This window comes from Carcharodon carcharias, chromosome 14 (assembly GCF_017639515.1).
Source record: "Carcharodon carcharias isolate sCarCar2 chromosome 14, sCarCar2.pri, whole genome shotgun sequence".
NCBI classification, from domain to species: Eukaryota; Metazoa; Chordata; class Chondrichthyes; order Lamniformes; family Lamnidae; genus Carcharodon; species Carcharodon carcharias.
Window position 1 is genome coordinate 95,235,429 of NC_054480.1, and position 23,844 is coordinate 95,259,272.

Below are 23,844 nucleotides of genomic sequence, written 5' to 3' on the forward strand. Positions count from 1 at the left end.
GAGCTTGGATGGGTCATTTGAGACTCATTGGACAGTACAACAGACAGGGTGGTTGGTGTTTTCAGTATCCAGTTATGATAGAGGCTAGTTTAAATAATAAATGTTGACAATGTTACCCTGTTATGTGATCTAACCAGCTATCGTAGTCAGCTCTTTGTGTATTTTTTTAAGGGTTTTTTTAGCGAAGGCATTGAAAGTGTTCTGGTTTACTCTGGCAGTTTTTATGTATAAATTGTTTAGCTGAACTTTTTGCTATATTTTCTGTAGGGTGCTGTGCAATTTTTACCTCAACAGGAAAACATAGTTGTGACTAAGTACGTGTGTCTTGCCATTAGTGGGCACAGTCCCACACAACCAATTCAATGATAAGCTGTCTTTCCTTTTAAAATGAATGATTTCCACTAACCCACCACACTGGGTTTTGGATACTGGAGTTTTCTAGTTGCCCTGTATTATGAAGACTTTGGCCTATTTCCCAAACTAAGCATAAACTATAATGACTCAAATTACTATCTTGAGTTGGATCAGCCAACCTGGCACTAACCCATGATTGGTTTTGGCTGGCAGAATCATTGGAATTTAGTTACTTGCCTATAAAATGGAGTCAGCAGTGGCATTCTTAATGATCGAGTGGCTTAGTTGGAAATTGTCATTTGCTTTTACTATAAAAATGAAAAATATTGGTCTGGCAAGTAGGATAGTGATTGCTGCTCCTTTTTTCCCATAGAACTCAAATTATTAGATGTATTTGCCATTGTTGAAGATGTCAACTTTTAAAAGTATTTTAGCTGCAATCTTTATTCTTGTGTGCATTCAGGGGAGGAGACTTGATGACATTGCATCTATAGTGTAAATTCATACCAGAGTTGACTGCACCCACTGTGCTGTGACCTTCTGGTATAATTTAAATATTTATCTTTAGCTGGGTCATTTCCTGAGGGCAGGCATGTTGGATGATCCCTGTGCAACTCTGCTTATACAAAGAAATCCAAGCATTCCACTGCAATGAGAGCATTGTATGATTGGGTATGTTAATAAACTCCATTTCTTTGAGCTGATGCACTCTAATCTGTTTCCACTTAAAATCTTGAATATTCTGTTCAGAACTGGAAAAGCCAATGGCTGTGTTTCTTCCTGCTACAATCTAACATGGACCACTTGTACAAACAGGGAGATGTTAGATCTGAACTGTTACCAGATGTGTTTCGAGCACAAACCTGGCGAACACATCGAACTTAAATCATGAGAATCAAGGCTTGTATCCCCTGGACTAAAGGAGGTTCTGGGTGATTTGGTTGTTTTTAGGATTTTGAAAGTAATTGAGAGATAGGTAGAGAATCACAGACATTTATGGCACCTAAGGTGGCCTTTTGGCCTGGCAAGTCCAGGTTGTCCTGTTGCCCTGCTCAATTTCTTTAGCCTTGCAAGTTTACTTTCCTCGTGTCCATCCAATTTCCTTTTGAAATCATTGATTGTTTCCACTTCCATCACTTAGTTTAAAATTGGCACCACACTCAGGAGAGAAGTTGGGAAGCACCTCTACACACGTGATTGCAGAAGTATGTAACGCTCTCCCCAATGATGCTAGCTTAATTTTAAATTTTGAGATAAACAGACTGCTAGCCAAAGGCATTAAAGGATATGGAGATAAGATGCAAGCCAGCCACGATCTGATTGAACAGTGGAACAACTGTGGGGGCAAATGGCTTACTCCTGTTTCTGTTTGATGTTTCTGGTGGAACAGCAGTGCTTTAGTCATCAAATTGCATGTTCTGTGGTACTGTATGGTTGGGAACTGTAGGCCTTTAGCATAGGAGTTGTGATTTTTGATGCAATGGTGGAGAATAATGCAAGTCATTTCTTTGCCCTTCACATGCTTGCCCCCCCCAAACCCCAGGCTTATTATCTCCCCCAGGCATCAATGCAGGAAGAATTTAACTACTGCTCAACAAGTGATGCTGGACATGATTTGTAGGGACTAGTCAAATGAACAATACGGTTGAGCTGCTGCTTGTGTGTAACTGAGCCCAAGATGGTTGCAGTAGTATACAGCTATTGTATTCAGCCATGTGTGATGCTCATCACACGAGCTAAAATAGGCTTTATGATTTTGACACAAGACAGAAAGAATGCCAAGTGTGAAAAGTGCAATTTGTATTAGGAACGAAACTCTGCAGATGCTAGAAATAATGAGCAGACTGTATAGCATCTATGGGGAGAAACAAGGTTCTGGAGAAAGGTCATTAGGCTGAAAAATTACCCTCCATGTTTCCTTCACAGATGCTGTCTGACCTGAGTTTCCAGCACTTTTTGTTTCTATTTTGTAGTGAAACACCTGTACTTGGACAGGTTGGAAAATTAGATTTATTTATCTTTTCTCTGCAGCGGGGGTCTGACGAGCTTCTATCTGCTTGTGCTGCTAACGGTCCCTTTATCATGAGCAACTCTGCTCCCTCTGCTGGTGAGTACAGTAAGTATCTCCATTTTATATACTATAATTTATGATAAGTATTACACTGATAAGGGAGAAAATTAGGACTGAGGTTGAAATGTAAATCTTGAATTCTGAAATATATTGACTTATCTGGATTGGAAGTTACTGTATTTCATTTCATAGTAGTTAACTGTTGGACTTATATTTTAAATCAAAAAATAATGTTGCCTGCTATTTGTACATGTCCATTTAAAAAAAAAAATGCTTGGAGAATGCTTGTGCCTTCACATTGTGTTAAACCTTTCTAGCCAATGGCAATGACAGCAAAAAGTTCAAAGGAGAGAACAGGACTTCAGGAATATTACCTTCCAGAGTCATTCATATCCGCAAACTTCCCAACGACGTCACTGAAGCAGAGGTCATTTCCTTGGGCTTGCCTTTTGGCAAAGTAACCAATCTTCTCATGTTAAAAGGCAAAAATCAGGTGTGTAACTCATGACTCCTGTTCTTAAACGAGGGTCTGGCATTTGTCTGGTTCAGAACCCAGGGAGCTTGCCGTTCCGTCATGGTGTTCAGATTAAGGAGCAACTAGTCCTTGCTAGAAATGTCTGGGTAAATCTTCAATATGGATTATTGTCTGAAGGGAGAGTCATAACCTTTTTCACAATGATGGAGCCGTTGTTTTGATGTCAAAGCTAAATGGCTGGAAAACCAGCTTTTAAACCCAGCACAAAGTTTCCAACCAGTGATGTGACAGTCATCTGTGTGTATGATTCTCAGTTGTAGACATATCACTTTTTATACAAATACTTCACTAAGCTCTGCAAAATGGTAACTCTTGGCACATAACAGCTATTTTATAGGATTAGTTGCACTGTTTAAAAGCAAGTGTGCAATGCTGTTGGGCACTCATCCAAGACCATCCACTGCAATATCTGATCTGTTGGCAAAGTTGACTCAACTTTATAAACCTTAGTTTGGTGAAAACTGAGCATTTTATTACTGAGCAAGACTTCATTTGAACAGTATGTGCATCTCCAATTTGTAGGCTTTTATAGAAATGAACTCTGAAGAAGCTGCTAACACGATGGTGAGCTATTACAGCACTGTCACTCCCTATCTAAGAAGCCATCCTATCTACATTCAATATTCTAACCACAAGGAGCTGAAAACTGACAACTCTCCCAATCAGGCTGTGAGTACTTTGACACTTTGTACTTGGTTTATTACTAACTAGCATAAAAGGACTCCATTTCTTCTGAGGAAGTTTGGATTTGGACATTAGCTGATCAGATCCTGTTTGTAAGATTTGAGTTTGGTAATCACAGCTTACCCAAAAAAAGGGGTTGAGCTCATTAGTGATTTAAATCAGTTTAAATATGTGCGTAAGTGAAATAGACAGAAAAAATAAATGACCTGTGACAGTTGAGAACGGTTTACTGGTCCCGGAGGACGAACGATTGCCACAGAGTAAGTGCCAAGTTTCTTAAGATTTTAAGGTTATACAGTGATTTCTTACATGTCCCATGTTCCAGGGCTATTTCCTTTCTGTTTAATTGGACATCAATGAGTAGGAGTGCAGCTCCAACAGGAGTAATGCTTGGCTTTCAGATCCCTTGAGCACTCTTCTGTAGAGTTGAATGTAGTACTGTTGTATTTCCATTGGTTTTTGTTTCTCCCTTCTTCCCCATCCCATAGGCCTGTTTTTGTCCTTCCTCCCACCCCCCATTCTGTTTTCTTTGGGAAGATGCAGAGTACCAGAGCTCCTCAGAGCAGGGATTTTTAATTGAAGTCTTGTCACTGGAAGGCCTTCCATGATTTTGGTTCTGTACAGATTAGAGGGCCGTGCGTGCATGTATTTAAGAGAATTATACCCTGGGCAAAATGCACACCCCATATCGGTTGAACGTCAGTTACAAGACTTGCTGTTTGATTCCTTTTCAGAGAGCGCAAGCTGCTCTTCAGGCAGTAAATGCTGTGCAGACTGCTAACATGGCTATTGCTGGCACTGGTGCCCCAGATAGTGCAGCAGGTCTTGCTGGCCAGAGCCCAGTTCTTCGCATCATTGTGGAAAACCTTTTCTACCCAGTTACTCTAGATGTATTGCACCAGGTGAGTCTTTGTCTTTAAATTGGCAATGGGATATTGTTCCCCTGAGGTGTGAGAGAGCATTTGGGTGGTGTGCCCCATCTGGGACATAGTGGCAGGAGGGTGGTGAGCGGAGGGTACGCTGGGATGTTGAAAGCTTTGCGTTGAGAGAACGGAGTTGGTGGCCTGGAAATTCTGGGAGATGGCTTAGGACCATCTGGGAAAAGTGGGATTTTGATCTGAGGTATTCAGGCAGGGTTACACTATTCGGTTCAATTTTTGGAACTAGAAAACATCCATGATAAATAATATAAGGTCCCACTGATTCCCCCTCAACTTCTTCTATAGGGGTTATGGTGACATCAGGTAGTCAAAATGTTCATCCTCCGAATCCATGGGTCAGGAGGTTTGGAAAGGGCTGTTACTGATGCTGCAATGGTGGATAAATTTTATATATGAATATCAAGATCTGTAATTTGAGTTGTATGTAAATAAAAGCAACTTCAGGGTTTTTGCTGAGCTCAATGTAGCCAGCAAATAAAACCATAGACATGACTTATAAGGCCCTGGAAATCAGGAGTTTCTAGTTCAGCAATAACCAGGCATGTCAAATTAAGTAATCTGTGCTGGACCAAGATATATCAAATGGACCAGAACCGAACCATTGCCTAGTGAGTACTAAGAATAGGACATATTTGATTCAGTGTAACATAAGATGTAAAAAATTGTTATGCAGCAAACTAATTTTTCATATTTCTAATATTCTTGGATTGCAGATTTTTTCCAAGTTTGGCACTGTAATGAAGATCATTACTTTCACAAAGAATAACCAGTTCCAGGCTTTGCTCCAATATGCTGATGGCTCCAGTGCACAACATGCAAAACTGGTACGTTGAAGTCTAATTAGTGGGTAGTAGTAATGTCCTGTGTGGATGTGGCCTTAATGCACTTGCGATTTTCAGACAGTGTCTGGCAGTTAATACCATAAATATTGTGGAACTGCACTATTTGGAGTCACTAAGCAAACTGTTAGTTCATCCTCTTTGCCTTTGTTCCTCCTTTGTCCACTTAATGTTGGGGATGTAATAATCAAGTCCTGGCAGCTTCTAGTCAGTGTGCTATTCATTAAAGGTGTTGGTTAAGCCAGTTCTTGTCTTCACCTGAAACCCCCCACTCCTTCCCCCATTGAATGTTTTTTCCACTAAAAACTATATTTCTCCAACCAACCATACCAGTGTAAAGGTTAAAGCAATATACTGTGGATGCTGGAAATCTGAAACAAAAACAAAAATTGCTGGAAAAACTCAGCAAGTCTGACAGCATCTGTGGAGAGGAAGAGAGTTTTAACTCTGTCTTCCTCTCCACAGATGCTGTCAGACCTGAGTTTTTCCAGCAATTTTTGTTTTTATACCAGTGTAAAGCACTGCTGCAATTACTCATCCACTCCTGGCACACCAAAATATCTGTTCTTCATTTCAAACACTCTCCAATAATTGTTAACTTGGGTTGATGGACACTCCTGCCGCTTTGACAGACCAGTGTTCAGCCAAAAAAAATCTAGGTTGATGTTGCCTCATGTGACTTTAGACCAAGCCTTGATTTTCATAACTGATTGAAAATACTGCATATGAAGTCAGCATTGGAGGAATGGATAGAGGCATTGGCATGTCCTGAATGTACTTGACTTTGTTCTCCTCAAATGCTGAAATTGCTTGATGACAGACTTCTTCATTTGGGTCTGTCCAAAATTGGTATTTTTCCCATGTATTGGGATCCAGCTTGCCAGCTCTGGCTTTCTGGTTATCTTTAGGTCTAAGTTTGAGACATCCTGTAGTGGTGTCGGTTCCTGTGCTCAGCTAGCTGTAGAGTATGTAGGAATCCTCTATATGAACTACTCGACTGACCCAGCCTTTGGTATGTAGGAATCCTCTATATGAACTACTCAACTGACCCAGTGAAGCTGAGCCCTGAGCATGCTCTCGATGCTGGTATGCAACACTTGCCAGAATCTTGATATTGGGGATTTTGTCCTGCCACCAGTTGCATATAGATCTCAGACAGTGAAGATGGAATGCTTCTAGTTCTGTGATGCCAGTAGATTGTTCAAGTCTTTCACCCAAAAGAAGTGATGTAAGTCTGGTGGACTTCAGTTTGTGTCTGAACAAAGATCAGTGCTCTTTCCAAAGTCTGAGAGTGTGCCTGCCAAACTGCTTGCTTTTACCAGACAGTGGTTGGTTGTGTCTTCCCACTTAGTGTTATTGGAGAAGATGCTCCTGAGAGCAAAACTTCTGCATTCCATGCAGGAGTGTGTTATTGACAGTTACTGTGGTGTCTTGGTTCTAGGGCTAGGGCAAAGCAATCAACCAGCAACCAAATATCCTCCAGAATATGTGCTATGAGAGCACAGTCACCCATGAACAAGAGCTCTCACAGTAGCTGTTCAGTAATCTTTCTGCAAGCCTTGAGCCCTTTGCAAGTTGGAGGTTGCCGTCTGACCGGAATTGAATGTATAATCTTGTGTCAAGATCTTTGAGTATGTACTGAAGCATGGCCGAGAAGTATTTGACAAACCGAACTGGAGTCAATACACAGCATTGGTGATGGGAGACAAAACATCCGGTGATGGACAGCTTGATGCAAAGTGGTACGTTGTGAAATGAGCAAAGGCCACTGATCATCTTTACAGGGCAGCCATATTTGTACCGAATGTTCATAGGCCTTCCTGTTTACTGTATCAAAAGCCTTTCTCAGGTCAACAAATGCAATATAGAGATCCTTATTTTAGTCGCGGGAATTTTCTTGAAAACTTTGTATACTTTCAGTGAATAATTGTTTTAACCTCCACATATACCTTTTCTAGGCCTTGGATGGACAGAACATCTATAATGCCTGCTGCACTCTGCGTATTGACTTCTCTAAATTGACTAGCCTTAACGTTAAGTACAATAATGACAAAAGCCGAGACTACACACGCCCTGACCTACCATCTGGTGACAACCAGCCGACCTTAGACCAAACCATGGCAGCCGCTTTTGGTAAGGAAGCCTCCCTACTAGGTAAATACACGTTCTCCTGTGAGTTTTGCTGTGTGTGTGGGTTAACATTACAACAATGGATTAAAGTAAAATTAGCAACTTCTGCAGTGCTATTTAAAAGTAGGATCTCTAATCCAGTTTGTGGAAATTGAATGTGCTATTCTTCATGTATTTGTAGCTGGAGTTCTGCATGGCTTGGTGTGGTAAAATGTTTAAAAATTAACCAGAGATTGCGTTCAGAGGTTATAATGTTGATGTGTAGGGAAGAGGTGAGCATGTTTAGCTGCTTTCTTGATGCTATCTGAGTACAGAGTACTTTTTAGCTGCTTTATTGTGACGGAGTCTACAAGGTTCCGACTGAGATGTCTTCAGTCCGTAGGACTGGATGATTCTCTGGCTTTGGTGAAGGAAGTGCATGCACTAAACCAGCCAAGTGTTGTCACTCTGACATTTTGATGACTCATTATTTCATAACATGGCTATTGGAGCTGAAGCTGCATTTAAAGCACTTGGTTAATTGCTGAAAGCCATTGTGTATGGGACGATGTTTTCTCACTGTCAGTGTTGCTGAGTTTTACCTCGCAGCTGTTGGCTTATGCTTCAGAACACGCAGTAGCAACTATGATTTGAAGGCAGTATTTATAAAGTAAAAAATGCCAGGTTCCATTTGGCAATTAGCCTGAAGAGCTGGATTTGCAGGGATTCCAACATGAGATTGACTAACTGTGTAGACCAATAGCTAAGTTTGCTGCAGTGCTTAGCCATTGAAGTCTACTCATAATCAATAGTTAGTGAAAGAGCAAATTGAGATGACTAGATTCCACTGGAACTGAGAATTGTATAAGTTGTAATTTATTAATGTCCAATATGAAGATTTGGCAAGAGTTCAGTTGACACCAAGCTGATAAATCAGGTGTATTGATTAATCCCAGTGTTTGACTACAAAGCTGGATGATAGCACATAATTTCACCTGTGCCAAAGCAAAGACACAATAATTTGATTGGTGTTACTTTGCACACTGTAATGAGATGTAATTGTTTGGTTAGCTGTCTTTCTGTTGAACTGTTTTACAGATTGGAACTTCCCCAATTTATAGTTTATGTATATTGGTTTTGGCCCAGTGCTACCCAGTAATATATTAAATCCACGAGAGTTTAATATAACTTGTGTGAACATAATTGTTTGGCTGTGTAAACTCTACTGGCGATTTGGACTGTGACCAAAATATAACATTGAGTGGTGGTTTTCCCAGCTGAGTTTAATTTTCCACACCTTTAAATCTATAACTGAGTGGCATTTGACCTGTGCTTTGAAAAGCCAAAACCTACCAACGTGTTCTTAACCAGAATTTCACTATGTTGGAATTTTTGCTGTACATTAATAACATTTCAGGGTGTTTTGGGAATGCTTGCTTTAGGCACTGGAAATCAGTCTGTTGGCAGCTAAGGTTTATCCGTGGAATCCTATAGCATTCTTGTAGTTCGTTGGCAATTTGGCAGGAGGCAGTGCAGGCAGAAAGATGGATTGTAAAGGCTATTCTTGTTACTGAAAGTGCTTACTGACAGACTTGTTCTCTTGTCAGGTGCACCAGGTATCATCTCCTCGCCCTACGGAGGGGGAGCTGGTTTCCCTCCTAGTATTGCCTTCCAGCAAGCTGGTGAGTTGCTAATGCAGGAATTTTATTTTTCAACAGTCTCGTGTATTCAAAGTCTTCTGTATTTAGGCCTAATGTTTTTGAATAGTCTGAAGTGGAATTGGTGAGTTACGAATAACCATGGCAGTTTTGGGCTCAGTATTCTGGAGATAAATCTCTTGGGACCAAGGAGTGTTTAGCTGCTTGTTGAAAGTAATTTGCCCTTATCCATAATAAGTGGCTTGTTGCATCCACCTGTAATGTTTGAGCAAGTGGAAAGTTAAATCCAGTCTTGGGAAAGCTACACATTCAGACTTAAGTTTACATTTCACTAGTTATTTCAGTTATCTCAGGGAGGTCGTTTTTAAAGTATAAACTTCAGCCAAGGTATCTCTCTTGTAATTCGAAGTTGCTTATATCTTGAAAACTTGTGTCTCTACAGACTTCCTCCAACATCCATCAGATTACTGTATGTACACTGCTCATAGACTCAGATTACTGTATGTACACTGCTCAGACTCTAAGCCTTATTTATTGCCATGGTATACTGTGACTTGATGGGAACATTTTATACTAACAGCTTTGTTTACAGTGGCATTTGTGCTGCTCAGGTTTGGACTAACAAATTTACAGTAAGTACTTGTAGTACTTACAGTTGCAACTGTTTAGTGGAAAACTTAAATGTGGTTCTGAGTGAATCATTTGTGTGGCACATAATGGGCCAAGTGTGGAGTACTAGATGCAGTTTTACTGTGCTAATGGTTGGCTTTGTTTGACCATTAGCATCTAATAGGAATGATACTATTTATTTGAACACAACTAAAGCATTTCCCCATTGATCGGTTTCATGCAGCTTATTATAGTGAGTAGCCTCGTTTAAGAGGCTTTGTGCCTGTTTCCGCTTGCAGTAGACAGGATTGTTCGGGTTGAGGCAGTCAGGTTTCAGTCTACCTGCTGTTAGTTTTAAACCGTAGAAGTGGGTAAATGTAGGTAGTATTAATTCTTTTCAATGTGTTAAGTGTATTGTTAAACCTAAACACTGCACACTCTATCTGATTACAGTGTGAATGCAGTTAAACCAATGAAATATTTGTGCATGTTTTGTCTAATGGCTTTAGTTTCCTATCTGTAGGTTTGTCCGTCCCAGGGGTTCATGGGGCATTGGCTCCACTCAGCATGCCGTCAGCAGCTGCAGCAGCTGCAGCAGCAGCCAGTCGTATTGGTATTCCGGGATTTGCCTCTGCAGCCAACGCTGTCCTGCTGATTAGCAATCTGAATCCTGAGGTTAGTGTGGTGTGTCCTAGTTTTGTGTACTACTTGTCTCCCTAAGCACAGTTCCCTTTTCTAAATCTGTTAACTGAAACTATTCCAGTTCTCGTGCTTGAGCAGTTGGGATGAAAATTCCCACTAGACATTTGTTTCTCTGGCTATCTCTCTTCAATTTAAGTTGCTATGAAAATATATCCCCAAACAATTGTTTTACCCTGGTCTCCCATGTTCAGCTTTACCTATAACTATTTTCAATTTCTCATATGGGATTTTAATAAGGAAGTGTGTATTCTGGCAGATCACTAACTCTTCTCCTTGGCACCTTCCCCACCCAAACAAACCTCCAGCCCTGCCAGAGTTGCACTGAGTTAGTATTCAGTAGAAATGTCTAATCCTTTTATTCTTTAACACATTAAAAAAACTGCATACTCCACGTTTCCCATGGTTTGCAGGTACCCGTGCATCCATGCTTTTCCCCACTGGGTTTGACATTACAGTAAAATGATCCTAGTGTAGTCAAGACAGGTAGTTGTTCAGCTAGGCACTTTGATGGAGTGACTTTGCATGCCATCATTTCTAACTGTTAATTTCAGAAGAAATTGTAGGAGTGCAACAGAATGAAACAAAGCTATGGTTTGAGTCCTTAGTTTGTTCACTTTGCTGATCATTGTGTATTACATATATTAATATAACTGGGATTTGGCCTTGAACTTCTCTAGTGGCTTTCAGTAAATTTCCTAACCAGTCACAAACCCAACATTTCTAATTTAAAATGGATGCTTTGTTTATTTTGGGATCTGGAAGTTGTGCTAAGACTATCCTGGACTTGAGTCTTGTAATTCTCACTTACATCACTCATGCCAGACCAGAAAAGCTCAAAACACATTGTGCAATTTTTGTCTTGCACTTTCTTCCTCATTTCCTTTCCCTTTGCCATGCTGTCTGTTGTGATATTATGCCTAACTAGTGTCTATCATTACCAACCCAAGTACCCAGCAATGGTTATCTCTGCATTTGTGGTTTAGTTAACTCAGTGCAGTTTCAACTATTGTCCCAGGTGTCTCCAGTTTGAAGGATAAGCTTATGTTCAAGCTGGACCTAGAACTCGGAAGTTTCAGCATGTAAATATCTCCTATTATACTTAGTGATCCAAACAACTGGTCTTCCAGACAGTGCTTACCTCCTCAATGTTTCCTTTTCAAGGTTTCTGAAGGGTTTCCTGCTAATTCACTCTCCTTGTCCTAGACTTTATTCCCAGTTGTCGTTCAGTTCTGCTTATTTAGTTGTAACTTTATCACCATTTTGCGATTCACTATGTTCTTTTGGAAGGTAGGAACAAAGTGAACTGTTTCTGGCTGCAAAAGCATCCTTTCTCTTTGTAACTGGCTTCTCTTTTGAACTTGTGTTCAATTCAATTGGTAGGTGTGCCTTGAGGATTTCAAGAAAGTCTTTATCCTGAATTTTCATAACACAAATTCACTCCTAAACTTGAAATTTGTCCTTAACCACTTGGTTTTGCTGAGTCAGTTGAACTCATTTCCAAGATAAACAAATTTGATTGGCATTGAAAAGCATATATGAGTTTAAATAGAGCATTTAACTTTGCCGCTTTTCATCATTGGGTGGAATAGTGGCAACTTGAGCTCGATAAGATTTTGGGAACGTTCCAAAAGGTGGGGGAATAGTATGTTTTCAAGGTTAGTATCTTGGCTAACTTCTGAATTGTGTGCAAGTGGCCATCTTATGTCCCTTGTGGGGCAATAGTTTTGAGTTTTGCATTTTCACACTGAAGTAAATTCATGTGCTATTCCCAAAACTTTTTCTCTGTATGGTCCAGTATTGTGCTCCAGTTCTATCCAGCTTAATTTAGCGATTAGAGAGTGCTGTGTAATAACTGACTTAGGTACACTATTATGCATGTCTATGATAGCCTTTTTATTTAAATATATTGAGATTTGCATCACTAGCCAGCTCCAAGGTTGTTGGGACTTTTTTTTTTAGAGCTGTTCAACTATAATCTGCAGAATGCCCCTGTGTGCTCGGGGAGCTTTAACTTGCGAATAGATTTTTGCTGAGGGTGGGGGGGGGCGGTGAAGTAGTAATGCCTATTGAGCTTGGAGTTAAATCCAGCTCCAGAATGATGAGTCTAGCTGAATGGAGCAAGGATAGCAGATTATCTTGATTGACATGGTTTGGAAACATCTAAATATTGGAAATTGGTACTGTGCAGAGATTTTTTAAAAATCTCATGTTTTACTGAATCCAGTGTTAAGTAGGTAACACTTAACACTGCTATGGCTTTATATAAAGTAGTCATTACCTTTGGGTTTAAATATGGGTCAGGGTAAGATAGCATTTAACAAAAAGTTGTTGAATCTTGTGTACACTTCAGGTTTTGAGATGGCTTTAATCTGCAGCCTTTGAGCAGTAAAAGAATACAGTCTCTTTAATCTCTCGTACGTTATTTTAATCCCTTTCCTTTAGCATGTTCCTCTAGGTGAAGTCATACAGCTTTTTATTTTGTGAAGTAATGGAGAGAATGCATTGATCAACCAGATGGAGCACTACATATTTCTCATGTGTACTGACCTGTTTTATGCTACTTTTTTCTTTCCTACCCTTCCCCATCCCTTTCTCCCTTCCCAAACTTGATGCGGATTCCTTTGTGAACTGACTGCACGGTCCCCATGCTTCCTGTGCTTCAACAATGCTCTTCGGACCAACCTGCCCCTCAATTAACCATCTTGAACCATGATCCATGAACCAATTCACCATTCTGTGGGAACCACCCTTCGTTGTGGATGATTCGTTCCATCTTCGTTCTCCCTCGATTCCTTTCCTCTTCCTGTCTTCCGCTGCCTTGCTCTGCTGTCCTTCTAAAGAGAGTTACGCCCCAATGCCTCTTTATTCTTTTCGGTATGTTATCGTTAGCACTTTATTATCTGTTTTTATTGTTTCTTATTGAAAACTTTATATTTGAAGTTTGCAGTTTGCTATTTCAATGCATAATTTCAGTTCAACTATAATTTGCCATTAGTTTGATTCTTTGATTTGTGTACATTGCTCAGTAATGCATGTTTGGGTGCTTTGCATGCCTTTGTAAATCTTTAAACTTGTATAGATGACCTCAGTAATTTCTTTGCTTTTAATTTAGTCTGACACTGAATTTCATTCTCCTGAGTGCTATGATTTTCATAGCATCCTAATTCTGAATTTTGCTAACTAGGAGAAAATGGATACAATGATTTTTGAAGCTTTGGTTATGATTGGGTTGCATATTGGTTAATGGTATTGAGTAGATGGATAGCCCCTGTTAACTTCCTGTATCTTCTGTTAAGGAGTGTATGGTGATGTGCAGCGTGTGAAGATACTTTTCAACAAGAAAGAAAATGCCTTGGTACAAATGTTTGACTGCACCCAAGCTCAACTGGGTAGGTCTCTAATCAGATCAGCCAAGAAAGCTCTGGCGCTTTGTCCTTGAGAAAAGAGGTTTTATATTAAAATTGGTAACGTTGACTGCATTCTTTCATACTTGCATTTAAAATTAGCTGGTTTCAAGAGATTGTGTAAGCAGTCTCTTTGTGTCTTTAACGATCATTAAAAGGCATGACGGTGGATAGATAAATAATATTTAAGAAACGAATCTATGCATTGCAACGGTTATTCCTTTCTGGTGCAAAAACAACAGGAAAAGCAGCCCAACTAGAGCTATCGAAAGAAATTAAGGATAGTATTAGATCCAAAGAGGAGTCATATAAAGTTACTAGAAAAAGTAGCAAGCCTGAGGATTGGGAGCAGTTTAGAATTCAGCAAAGGAGAATCAGTAGGTTAAGAGGAGAAAATAGAGTGAGTACATGTGCAAGGAACAGGAAAGTGGACTGTAAAAGCTTCTATAAACTGAGAAGAAAAAGATTAGTGAAGGCAAGTGTAGGTCCCTAACAATCTGAAACAGGAAAATTAATAATGAAGAGCAAGGAAATGGCAGAGCAATTAAACAACTGCTTCAGTTCTGTCTTCCCTGAGCATGATACAAATATCTTCCCAGAAATACTAGGGAACAAAGGATCGAGTGAGAAGGAGGAATTGAAGGAAATTAGTATTACTAAAACAATAATTAATGGACTAAAAGCTGATAATTCCCCAGGGCCTGATAATCTACATCCCAGGGTACTAAAGGAGATGGCCATTGAAATAGTGAATGCATTGGTTGTCATCTTCCATAATTCTGTGGATTCTGGAACAGTCCCAGCAGATTGGAGGGTAGCAAATGTAACCCAACTATTTAAAAAAGGAGTTGGGAAGAAAACCCAGTTAGCCTAACATGAGTAGTAGGGAAAATGCTGGAATCTATTATAAAGGATGTGATAACAGGGCACTTTTTTTAAAAAAAAAGAAATCACCTAGATTAGACAAAGTCAGCATGGATTTATGGAAGGGAAATCATGAGCTTTTTGAGGACATAACTGGTAGAATAGATAAGGGATAATCAGTGGATGTGGTGTATTTGGATGTTCGGAAAGCTTTTGATGAAGTCCCACATAGGCTAGTGTATAAAATTAAAGCACATGAGATTGGGGATAATATATTGGCATGGATTGAGGAGAATTGAGGAGATTAGACAAGAAACAGTAGGAATAAATGGGTCTTTTTCAGAGTAGCAGGTAGTGACTTGTGCGGCAACGCAGGGATCAGTGTTTGGGCCCCAACTATTCACCATATATATCAATGATTTAGGTGAGGGAACCAAATGTAATATTTCCAAGCTTGCTGACGACATGAAACTTGGTGGGAATGAGAGCAATGTGGAGGGTGTTAAGAGGCTTCAAGGTGCTTTGGACAGGTTGAGTGAGTAGGCAAATACATGACAGATGCAGTATAATGTGGATAAGTGTGAAGTTATCCACTTTGGTAAGAAAAACAAAATTCCATTTAAATAATACCTGCTAATTGATTGGGAAATGTTAATATACAAAGGGACCGGGGTGTCCTTGTACATCAATCACTGAAAGCAAGCATGCAGGTGCAGCAAGCAGTTAAGAAGGCAAATGGTATGTTGGCCTTCGTTGCAAGAAGACTTGAGTACAGGAGCAAGGGTGCTTGAGTGCAGCTGTACAGGGCCTTGGTGAGGCCACACCTGGAGTATTGTGAGCAATTTTGGTCTCCTTACCTAAGAAAGGATGTACTTGCCATTGAGGGAGTGCAGCGAAGGTTCACCAAACTGATTCCTGTGATGGCAGAATTTTTGTATGAGGAGAGATTGGGCCAACTTGGCCTGTGTTTAGAAGAATGAGAAGAGACTTCATTGAAACATAAAATTCTGACAGGGATGGGCAGACTGGATGCAGGGATGATATTTCCTCTGGCTGGAAGGGTCTAGGACAGGGGTCACAATTTCAGAATAGAGGATAGGCCATTTAGGACTGAGATGAGAAACCTCTTCACTCAGAGGGTGGTGAACCTGGAATTGTTCTACCACAGAACAATTTAAGGAGGAAATAGATTTCTGGACTGTAAAGGTATCAAGGGGTATGGGGAGAGTGCAGGAGTACAGCATTGAATAAAGGATCAACCATGACCTCATTGAATGGCCAAACAGGCTTGAAGGGCTGAATGACCTCATTTTCTATGTTTCTATCCAGTGCTCTCTGCTTTTCTGTTCCTTCCCCAATTGTTCAATAGCACCAGGAGCATATGCAAGCCCAAGAATGGTAACAACCCAGGAAGAGGCTATTCAGCCATCGTGTCTGTGCTGGCTTTCTGCAAAAGCAACTAGCCTATGTCCACTCCCCTGCCCTTGCCCTGTAGCCTTGCAATTATTTTCTTTTTAGATGCTTATCCAATTCCTCCTTGGAAAGCCACAACAGAATCTGCTGCCACCACACTGGTAGTATATTGCAAATTCTAACCATGCTTTTTGTTCTTGTTGTCATTGGTTCTTTTGCCACTCAAGTTGGTGTCACGTGGTTCTCGAACCTTCTGCCAATGTGAGCAGTTTCTTTCTTTCTATTTTGTCCAGACCCCTCCTGGTTGGGAATTTCTATCAAATCTCCTCTCGATGTTCTCTTTAAGGAGAACAGTTCCAGCTTCTCTCTCTCCATATTCTCTATCCCTGGAACCATCTCGTGAATCTTTTCTGCACTGTTTCCAATGCCTTCACACCCTTCCGAAAGTGCGGTGCCCAGAATTACACACTGTTCCAGTTGAGGCTAATCCTGTATTTTATAAATGTTCATACTTGATTTTGTATTTTCGGCCTCTTTATAAAACCCAGGATCTCGTGTGCCTTTGGTCCCTCAATACGTCAATATATGCACTCATCTAATTTTAGACTTGTGAGCATCCCTGGTTTTAATCACTCCTCCATTGGTGGCCATGTCTTCAGCTCCCTAGGCCCTAAGCTCTGAAATTCCTTCCCCATGTGTCTCTATTTTTGCTTTCAGACACTTCTTCAAAATCTCTCCTTTTTGAATAAGCTTTTGGTCACCTGACCTAATATCTTTCTATGGCCTGGTGTCAGTTTTGTTTTATTATGCTCCTGTGAAGTGCTTGGAACTTGTGTTTTATGTTAAAGGAATTATATAAAGTTGTTTTGTTCTAATTTTCTCCTCTCCCCTCACCCATAGAACAAATTATTATAGATCAAAATCTCAAGTCTAAGCAGCCCAGCTAAAAAATGAGATATTCAACTGGCAGCATATTTAATTACGATTATCTCACCAATTGTGGTCATGAGGGTCTGTTTTATCCTTTGACATACGTGCATTGCCAATTGTATCTGTGACCCCTGAGATTGACTCCTGTTTTTTTTCCCCTAGCTATGAGCCACCTGAATGGTCAAAGGCTTCATGGAAAGGCAATGCGTGTAACCATGTCCAAACACCAGACAGTGCAGCTTCCCCGTGAAGGCCAGGAGGACCAGGGCCTGACCAAGGACTATAGCAGCTCGCCACTGCATCGCTTCAAGAAACCTGGGTCGAAAAATTTCCAGAACATCTTCCCTCCTTCTGCTACCCTCCATCTCTCTAATATTCCGTAAGTGCTGAACATTTTGCAAGTTGATACTGAATAATGGTATGTAGCTCAGATTTATGGAACATACCGGGGCGTTGCTTGAGCACTTGACGGGTAGGCAACCTCCATTTAATTCGCACTGAGAAGGAGGTTGACAATTTGCTCTTGCCCCCTCATATATAAATTTGGGCCAGTCCAGTAGAGTCCTGTAGTTTTTCTGTCATAGTTTTGGAAGGAGAGTTGTAGTGTACAGATTGGACCTAGTAATTGGTAAACAACCAGATTGAATGAAATGAGTATTGAACTAAACTGGGCCACCTGCAGTGTTTTATGATAACCTGTTTATTCCAGACCTTCTATTACTGAAGAAGATCTGAAGTTGCTGTTCTCGAGCACAACTGGCATGGTCAAAGCATTCAAGTTCTTTCAGTAAGTTTCATTTTCTGATCTAGTTCCTATCTCTAAAGCCTTTTGGATAGTGAGGGGCTTTAGCTCAATTTTTAATATTGAAATCTTGCCTTGTAATTTTAGGAAGGATCGCAAGATGGCTCTCATCCAGATGAGTTCAGTGGAAGAAGCAATCCAGGCTCTTATTGACCTTCATAATCATGACCTTGGAGAAAACCATCACCTCAGGGTTTCCTTCTCCAAGTCGACCATTTAAAGCTCTGACATGGACTTCCACCCATTCTCTGGGAGTCCTGCCTAGCCTATGGGCACAAATGATTATCTTGTTCCAGAGACACCACTAGACCTCAAAGCAGCTACATAGCTGAAATTACCCAAAAGTGACCACAGTTCGTTTTTAAAAAGCAAACTTTTTGAAGTTTACTGCAATGACATCCTGTTTTATGGTAGTGATGCTGCCAGTTTCAATCCGTTTATTGCAGATTGGCTTGTGCTAGTGTCGCTCTTAATTCAGCGTTTGAAACTCTTCTAAAAGTTTACAGGTTGCAAATATTTCTCTTGGATCACCCAAGCCTGTGCACCTAATATCAGGTTGTGTAATAAAAAGCCTTTTAAGTCTTTTTCCCCTTTGGGTATCCATACCACTATAATACAGATGTGTGGATAATTTAAGCATATGCTCTACTTTCATTTAAATGATTATCCTGTGCCTTATGTCTTTATAATGAAACAGGGGCCATTTTATAAATTGTAAGTCTGTTTCTGGTTATGTGCTTTACGGTTTGTTTCAAGCAATGTTTTGCTGCTTGTTTGCTCATTTATATGTTGCTTACCCAAATTGCAGGAGGTATATTGGGTGTTATTGGAGGCAGGGAAGAAACACAGAATTGGCATGTAGTAGCCTTAACAATTTTATCCAAGATGCTGATTTGCAGGTCGATCCATCTAATCTCAGGTTTTGGATATGTTGGCCATTGTACCACCACTCTTGGGCAGCAAGCTTTCTGGATATCAGTTTGTTTTTTTCCAAATCCCATTCCTTTTGCCTTTTTCCTCTCACTCTTGCCCACCTCCTAATCACTTGGGATAAATAACTATTTATCATCAACTGCCTGGTGGCCATGCCTTTAATCTATTTTTTTTTCAACCAGTGTAGAACAATGTTGTTGAATATTCATTTAACCAATTGAAGCGGTGTAGATATGAAGGTTGCTGCAGCTTACAAGCTGGTTTAATTTTTGTAGTGCACCAGTATTTAATTTCAGCTGGCTTAATAGGGTTGTATTTTTTTAAACCGAACTTTCCATCTGTGCGCCAGTTGTGTTGGATACCACTGAATCAACCTAGAATAAGAAGCACAGCCAATTGTGTGGATATCAATAAAATGTAGGAGTGGGCAGTTATTTTGCTTCTCCGAGCCTCGTCTACAGGTGTCATTTGTAATGAAACATGAATCTGTTCAGCTTTGTCTAGAAGGGCTCTGGTTACCCCAGAAACCCAGTCAGTGACTTGGAATATCCTCAGGAGGATTTTATCCTACCTTTACAAAGGAAAATGCAGTTGTCTGGTAACCAGGAACAGTCCCAATTTTAAATGGCCTAGGCTTGTTGCCTCTATATTCAATATCTTGTATGTATTTTATAGTTGGGTGTGTTTTATTATCTTAGAGTCCATAGAATGTGCATTTTCTACCTGTATTTTGTTTAGTATGATTTTTGATTTTAATCAGTTTTTGAGCTGAAATTTCTGCTCTGTACACCTTTAAGTGAGATTGACATGATGTCAATGTCCTGTCATATGTCACCTTTTTATTGATTTTTATTGATGTATCAGCTGAAATTCTGGCATGGTGTGCAGTTACGTTTTTTATGCTGTCTTTGGTAATTTGCTTTCATTTTCTTTTTGCTTTTTGATTTGTATATTCCTTCTGGGTTCAAATGAGAACAGATTTGTCTTGTTGATCTGTCTTTTTTGCCACCAAGTATTTCATTCCATTTTTACCCTGCCTTGTTCCCTTATGCATGAGTACAGCATTGACAAAGAGGTTCTTACAGTATTGAGTGCTCAGTACAGTACTTGAAGCTTCTGTCCCTGTACAAGGTGGCGATGATTTGGCTACTTGTAACCCTTTGTTAAGCATTAGATATTGGGTCTATGTGCAAGTACTCTATTGATGCACTTAATGCAGTAAAGGCATTAGTTATGAGTACAATCAAGCTCTTAACCTTTTTACCAGAGTTTCCTTTTGACTATGATTCAGCAGGTTAACTAGCAGGAGCACAGTGGGAGGAAAATTGTGCCTTTCCTGGAAGGTAGAAGTCTGCACAGAGATGTGTGATAGTGTTCCATTTGCTGACTGAAATAAATACCTGGGTAGTCACGTGGTCTCCTAATGAACAATGAGTTCTCAAGCTACCTGTAAGATGATTTTTACTTCTGTGGAGAAAGTTATTTTTATTTACAGATGTGGCTTTCAGTCTGACCTGTGTAATTACAGGCCTGTACAAGTGTCCGTGGGGAAGAATTTGTTGATATTGCCACAGCAGCCCTTATAACTGAGGTAGTTTCCTTACTTTTGGACAGAAAAAGACGCTTCCACTTTGCGTAGCTTAGCAAATTGACAAGGGGAGAATTGGTTTTGTAGTTTTTCAAGCCCTTCTAGTATGTACTGAGTTCCGACACCTTTTTGAAACAGTCTAATACTCTTGACATCCACTCCTAAAAGCAGTTAGCACTTGGATTAAACCAAATCTTATTTGCTGACAATTCATGGTTTTCCTATTGTCCAAATGTAACACACCCCCTTTTTCCTTCTGAATAATGAAAAGAAAATACTTCAGATCCACTTCCCAAACATTCCATAGTTTGAGCTAAATGCTGGAGTCATAATGAATATTTGTACACTTTTGACTTGATCTTGTGTATGAGTGCTCATTAATGACCATGTTAGTGATCTTGTGCCTAAACTAATTAATGAGCAATAGTTTACTTTAAGAACAGAATGTTCAGATTGACACATGTCAACTGCTTAATGGTTTTTTTTTTAGTTTTTATCAGGGTTTCATGGACCAAAGTTGTTGTGCCTTCCGAAGTCTTAGTTCTTCACGTTTTGCTATTCCTCTTCAAATCCTCAAATGTGGTGATCGTAATGCATTATGCACCTAGAGTGATTTGTAGTTGTATGTTTAGGGGATTCACCGCTGGATTCAATCTGTGTTCCTTTAAAACTGTTGGAGGTGCTGCCTACATAATGTATGCAGTTTTCAAACAAGAATACAACTCCACCTCTATTTTTGTCCTTGGTTTCTTTAAAATATTCCCTCTTTTCAGCTGTAAAGAATGTTTGAAAAAAAGGTGTAAATATTCATAACTTTTTTACCTAGAGAGGCTAAGGGGAACAAAACCGGTTTTTATATGGAAGCATTGTCTTGTATATTTTGATTAAAAAAACAGCTGTCAGGTTTCATATGTAAAAGGGTTTTTCAGAAAACAATTCCTCTTCTATTGAGAAGAATGTTTGTAATGCAAAGAGATGATTAAAATAATTTTCTAATGAATTTGTAGCTGTATGAATACATTCACCAGTGTACCACCATTTCAGATTATGCAATTTTCTTTTACAACCATTAACAGCTCTGGCCAATGTAGTACTTGCACCTTCAATAAACTGCTTCATTCTTTATTTTCTGACCTTTTTGTGTCTGATTGCTGTTCCTTTTATCTAAATGTTTCAGCTTGTCTACTATTTATAACTATCATCACAGCTACTAAGGGCTTATTTTAACTGTCCCGTGTTGGAAGAAATTGCATTGCTGTTTCTGTTTAAACAGTTTTCTGTTTTCACTTGGTTGCTATTCTTGCAATTTAATTCCAGTCCTACTTGATCTTAATTCTAGCCCTACTTGATCTAAAGAAACAATGTTCTTTTATAATAAAATACCTTAACCTTTTCCTCTCCTCCCAACCAACCGTATCACATGCACACTGTATCCCTCACTCAACATGCTCACCTTGCTAGTTATTTTGAAGCCAGTTCAGTGTGAATGTCCCTGGTTGTTTGCTAAGTAGCATCAGCCAGTGACTCAGCCTAACTGCAAAATAGGATACAAGTTTGACAGATCAGCTGTTATTGGAGTACTAAACTAGTCTGGTTCTACTCTGCTGTTTGTTAAATAGTAAATTTTGCATCTATCTGATGACCTACCTCAGAATTTAGTTGCAAACTAAGGCGAGTGCAGGTAAAGTGTTCCTTTCTCTCCCCATCCTCATTTGCCTTGCTTTCCATTTTGCTTCATGTCTCAAAACAAGTCAAGGGGGTTAGTGCAATGAGCTTCCCTATCACTGAGGAGCAAGCAACTAGTTAAGTACAGAGTTGATACAGGAGTGAATAACCAAGTTAGCATAGTGGATACATGTGTTACCCCAGCTGCAAAACAGCAATAATCCACTTAATGGATTATTGTTTCTAATTCTGACTGCAATATCCATTAAGATATTGTCTGCATGAACCCTCATTGGCTGGTCTCAATTTTGGTCATTCTGTAGTTTTACCCTAAACACGGATGAACTAATTGTACAAGATGGTAACCAACTTGAGGTCAACTGATCTAATCGGCCACTCGTTGAACATGGCAAAAGATTTTTTAAAACTTCAATTCTGGTTGTTTGGCTAAATGTGGAGCATGAACATTGTAGATAGTCCTTAAATTTTGAGCTTAATTGTAACAGTTAACAGCAGCCACACAGACCATGAAGGTCTCATCTGTGACCAGTTGAAAGCATAGTTGAGGGCGTACAAACATATGAATTAGGAGCAGGAGTAAGCCACTCAGCTCCTTGAGTCTGCTCTGCCATTCAATAAGATCATGGCTGATCTGACTAACCTCAACCCCACATCCCTGCCTACCCCCCCAATAACTTTTCATTCCTTGTCCACAATTGCAAATAAAGCCTTGGAGTGTTTAACATTTGCAGTAGGTAGCATCAAGGAAAAACCAAGGTCATTTCTGCAAGATATCAGTTAACCTATCTACATCTTCCACCTTGCTGAAACTAATTCATTCAATAGGATACCTGAAGAGAGCACCTGCCATTTCAAAAATTTTAGGCTTTGCAATTGTTAATTCTCTGCCTTTGATCAAATTGAACTGAGAATTTCCAATTAAGCACTAAAAATATTACAAGTGTTCAGCAAGATTGATCATTTGTACTACTTTCTGCACGAATGTGGCACCAAGTGCAATCTGTCTTTCAAGCTCTGTCTCTGGAACCTGTTCTCTTTCTCACTGGATGGATTTGGTCCTTGTCATTGACAACAGTAACTTTACTATCCAAGTCCCCTGAAGACAATCAGTACCCAAATGGGACACCTGCAGAATCTCCTAAACTAGGTTCATGACAATCTTGATGGTACAGATTACCTAGAGACCTTTATCCTATTCCTTTAATAAATTAAACTCATTAAATGGTCCAGTTGGTTCTGGCAAAACTGAAGCATTGCCACAGAATTGACCAATTCACAATTTCTCATCGAACCCAGTCTTCAACTTTGTCCTTTGGAACTATCATGTGGCTCCTTGTAAATGTTTTTTCTGTTCTTTGCCCACACCTTAATTTCCTGTTGGTCCTGTTTCCAAGTCATATGAACCAATACTAGCTGTTAAGCCCTTTTCAAACATTCTTGACAGCAAGTAGATGCACAGACGTTTTAAAGAAATTGCACATTTTCCTTATGGTACTGCTTTTAGATCAAAGGTTGACATTCTAATCCAAAACCAAAAGTTGACCATTTTAAATGGTTGTGCATTCCATGCTTCCAACAATTCAGTTTAAAAAAAGTCTGGTGAAGGTGATTGTGATTTAGTGCTATTGGACCACTAGTGCTTTATTAATGTCTGCCCCAGCACTTGTTTTGATTCCACACTGATCCAACTAAAATAGTTCCCTCCTGCCCTACAGAAATCGT

At 39.8% G+C, this 23,844-nt stretch overlaps 1 protein-coding gene across 14 annotated transcripts in view; it reads left to right on the forward strand.

Moving 5' to 3' along the window:
* The window catches only part of LOC121287648 (polypyrimidine tract-binding protein 1), a 35,786-nt gene extending 14,225 nt beyond the window's left edge, over positions 1-21,561 (forward strand). For 3 of the 14 annotated variants that reach the window (XM_041205590.1, XM_041205599.1, XM_041205598.1), the window contains 14 exons: positions 2,386-2,470; positions 2,743-2,918; positions 3,483-3,629; positions 4,379-4,546; positions 5,299-5,409; positions 7,383-7,578; positions 9,141-9,215; positions 9,634-9,660; positions 10,324-10,475; positions 13,343-13,376; positions 13,799-13,891; positions 17,276-17,492; positions 17,823-17,900; positions 18,003-21,561. In XM_041205590.1, coding sequence (XP_041061524.1) covers positions 2,386-2,470; positions 2,743-2,918; positions 3,483-3,629; positions 4,379-4,546; positions 5,299-5,409; positions 7,383-7,578; positions 9,141-9,215; positions 9,634-9,660; positions 10,324-10,475; positions 13,343-13,376; positions 13,799-13,891; positions 17,276-17,492; positions 17,823-17,900; positions 18,003-18,135 — 1,692 coding nt within the window. In that variant the 3' untranslated portion in view covers positions 18,136-21,561. The remainder of the gene's footprint in view (positions 1-2,385; positions 2,471-2,742; positions 2,919-3,482; positions 3,630-4,378; positions 4,547-5,298; positions 5,410-7,382; positions 7,579-9,140; positions 9,216-9,633; positions 9,661-10,323; positions 10,476-13,342; positions 13,377-13,798; positions 13,892-17,275; positions 17,493-17,822; positions 17,901-18,002) is intronic. The other 11 variants (XM_041205591.1, XM_041205600.1, XM_041205592.1 and 8 more) reach the window with 10 other exon arrangements.
* Positions 21,562-23,844: the final 2,283 nt, after the last annotated feature.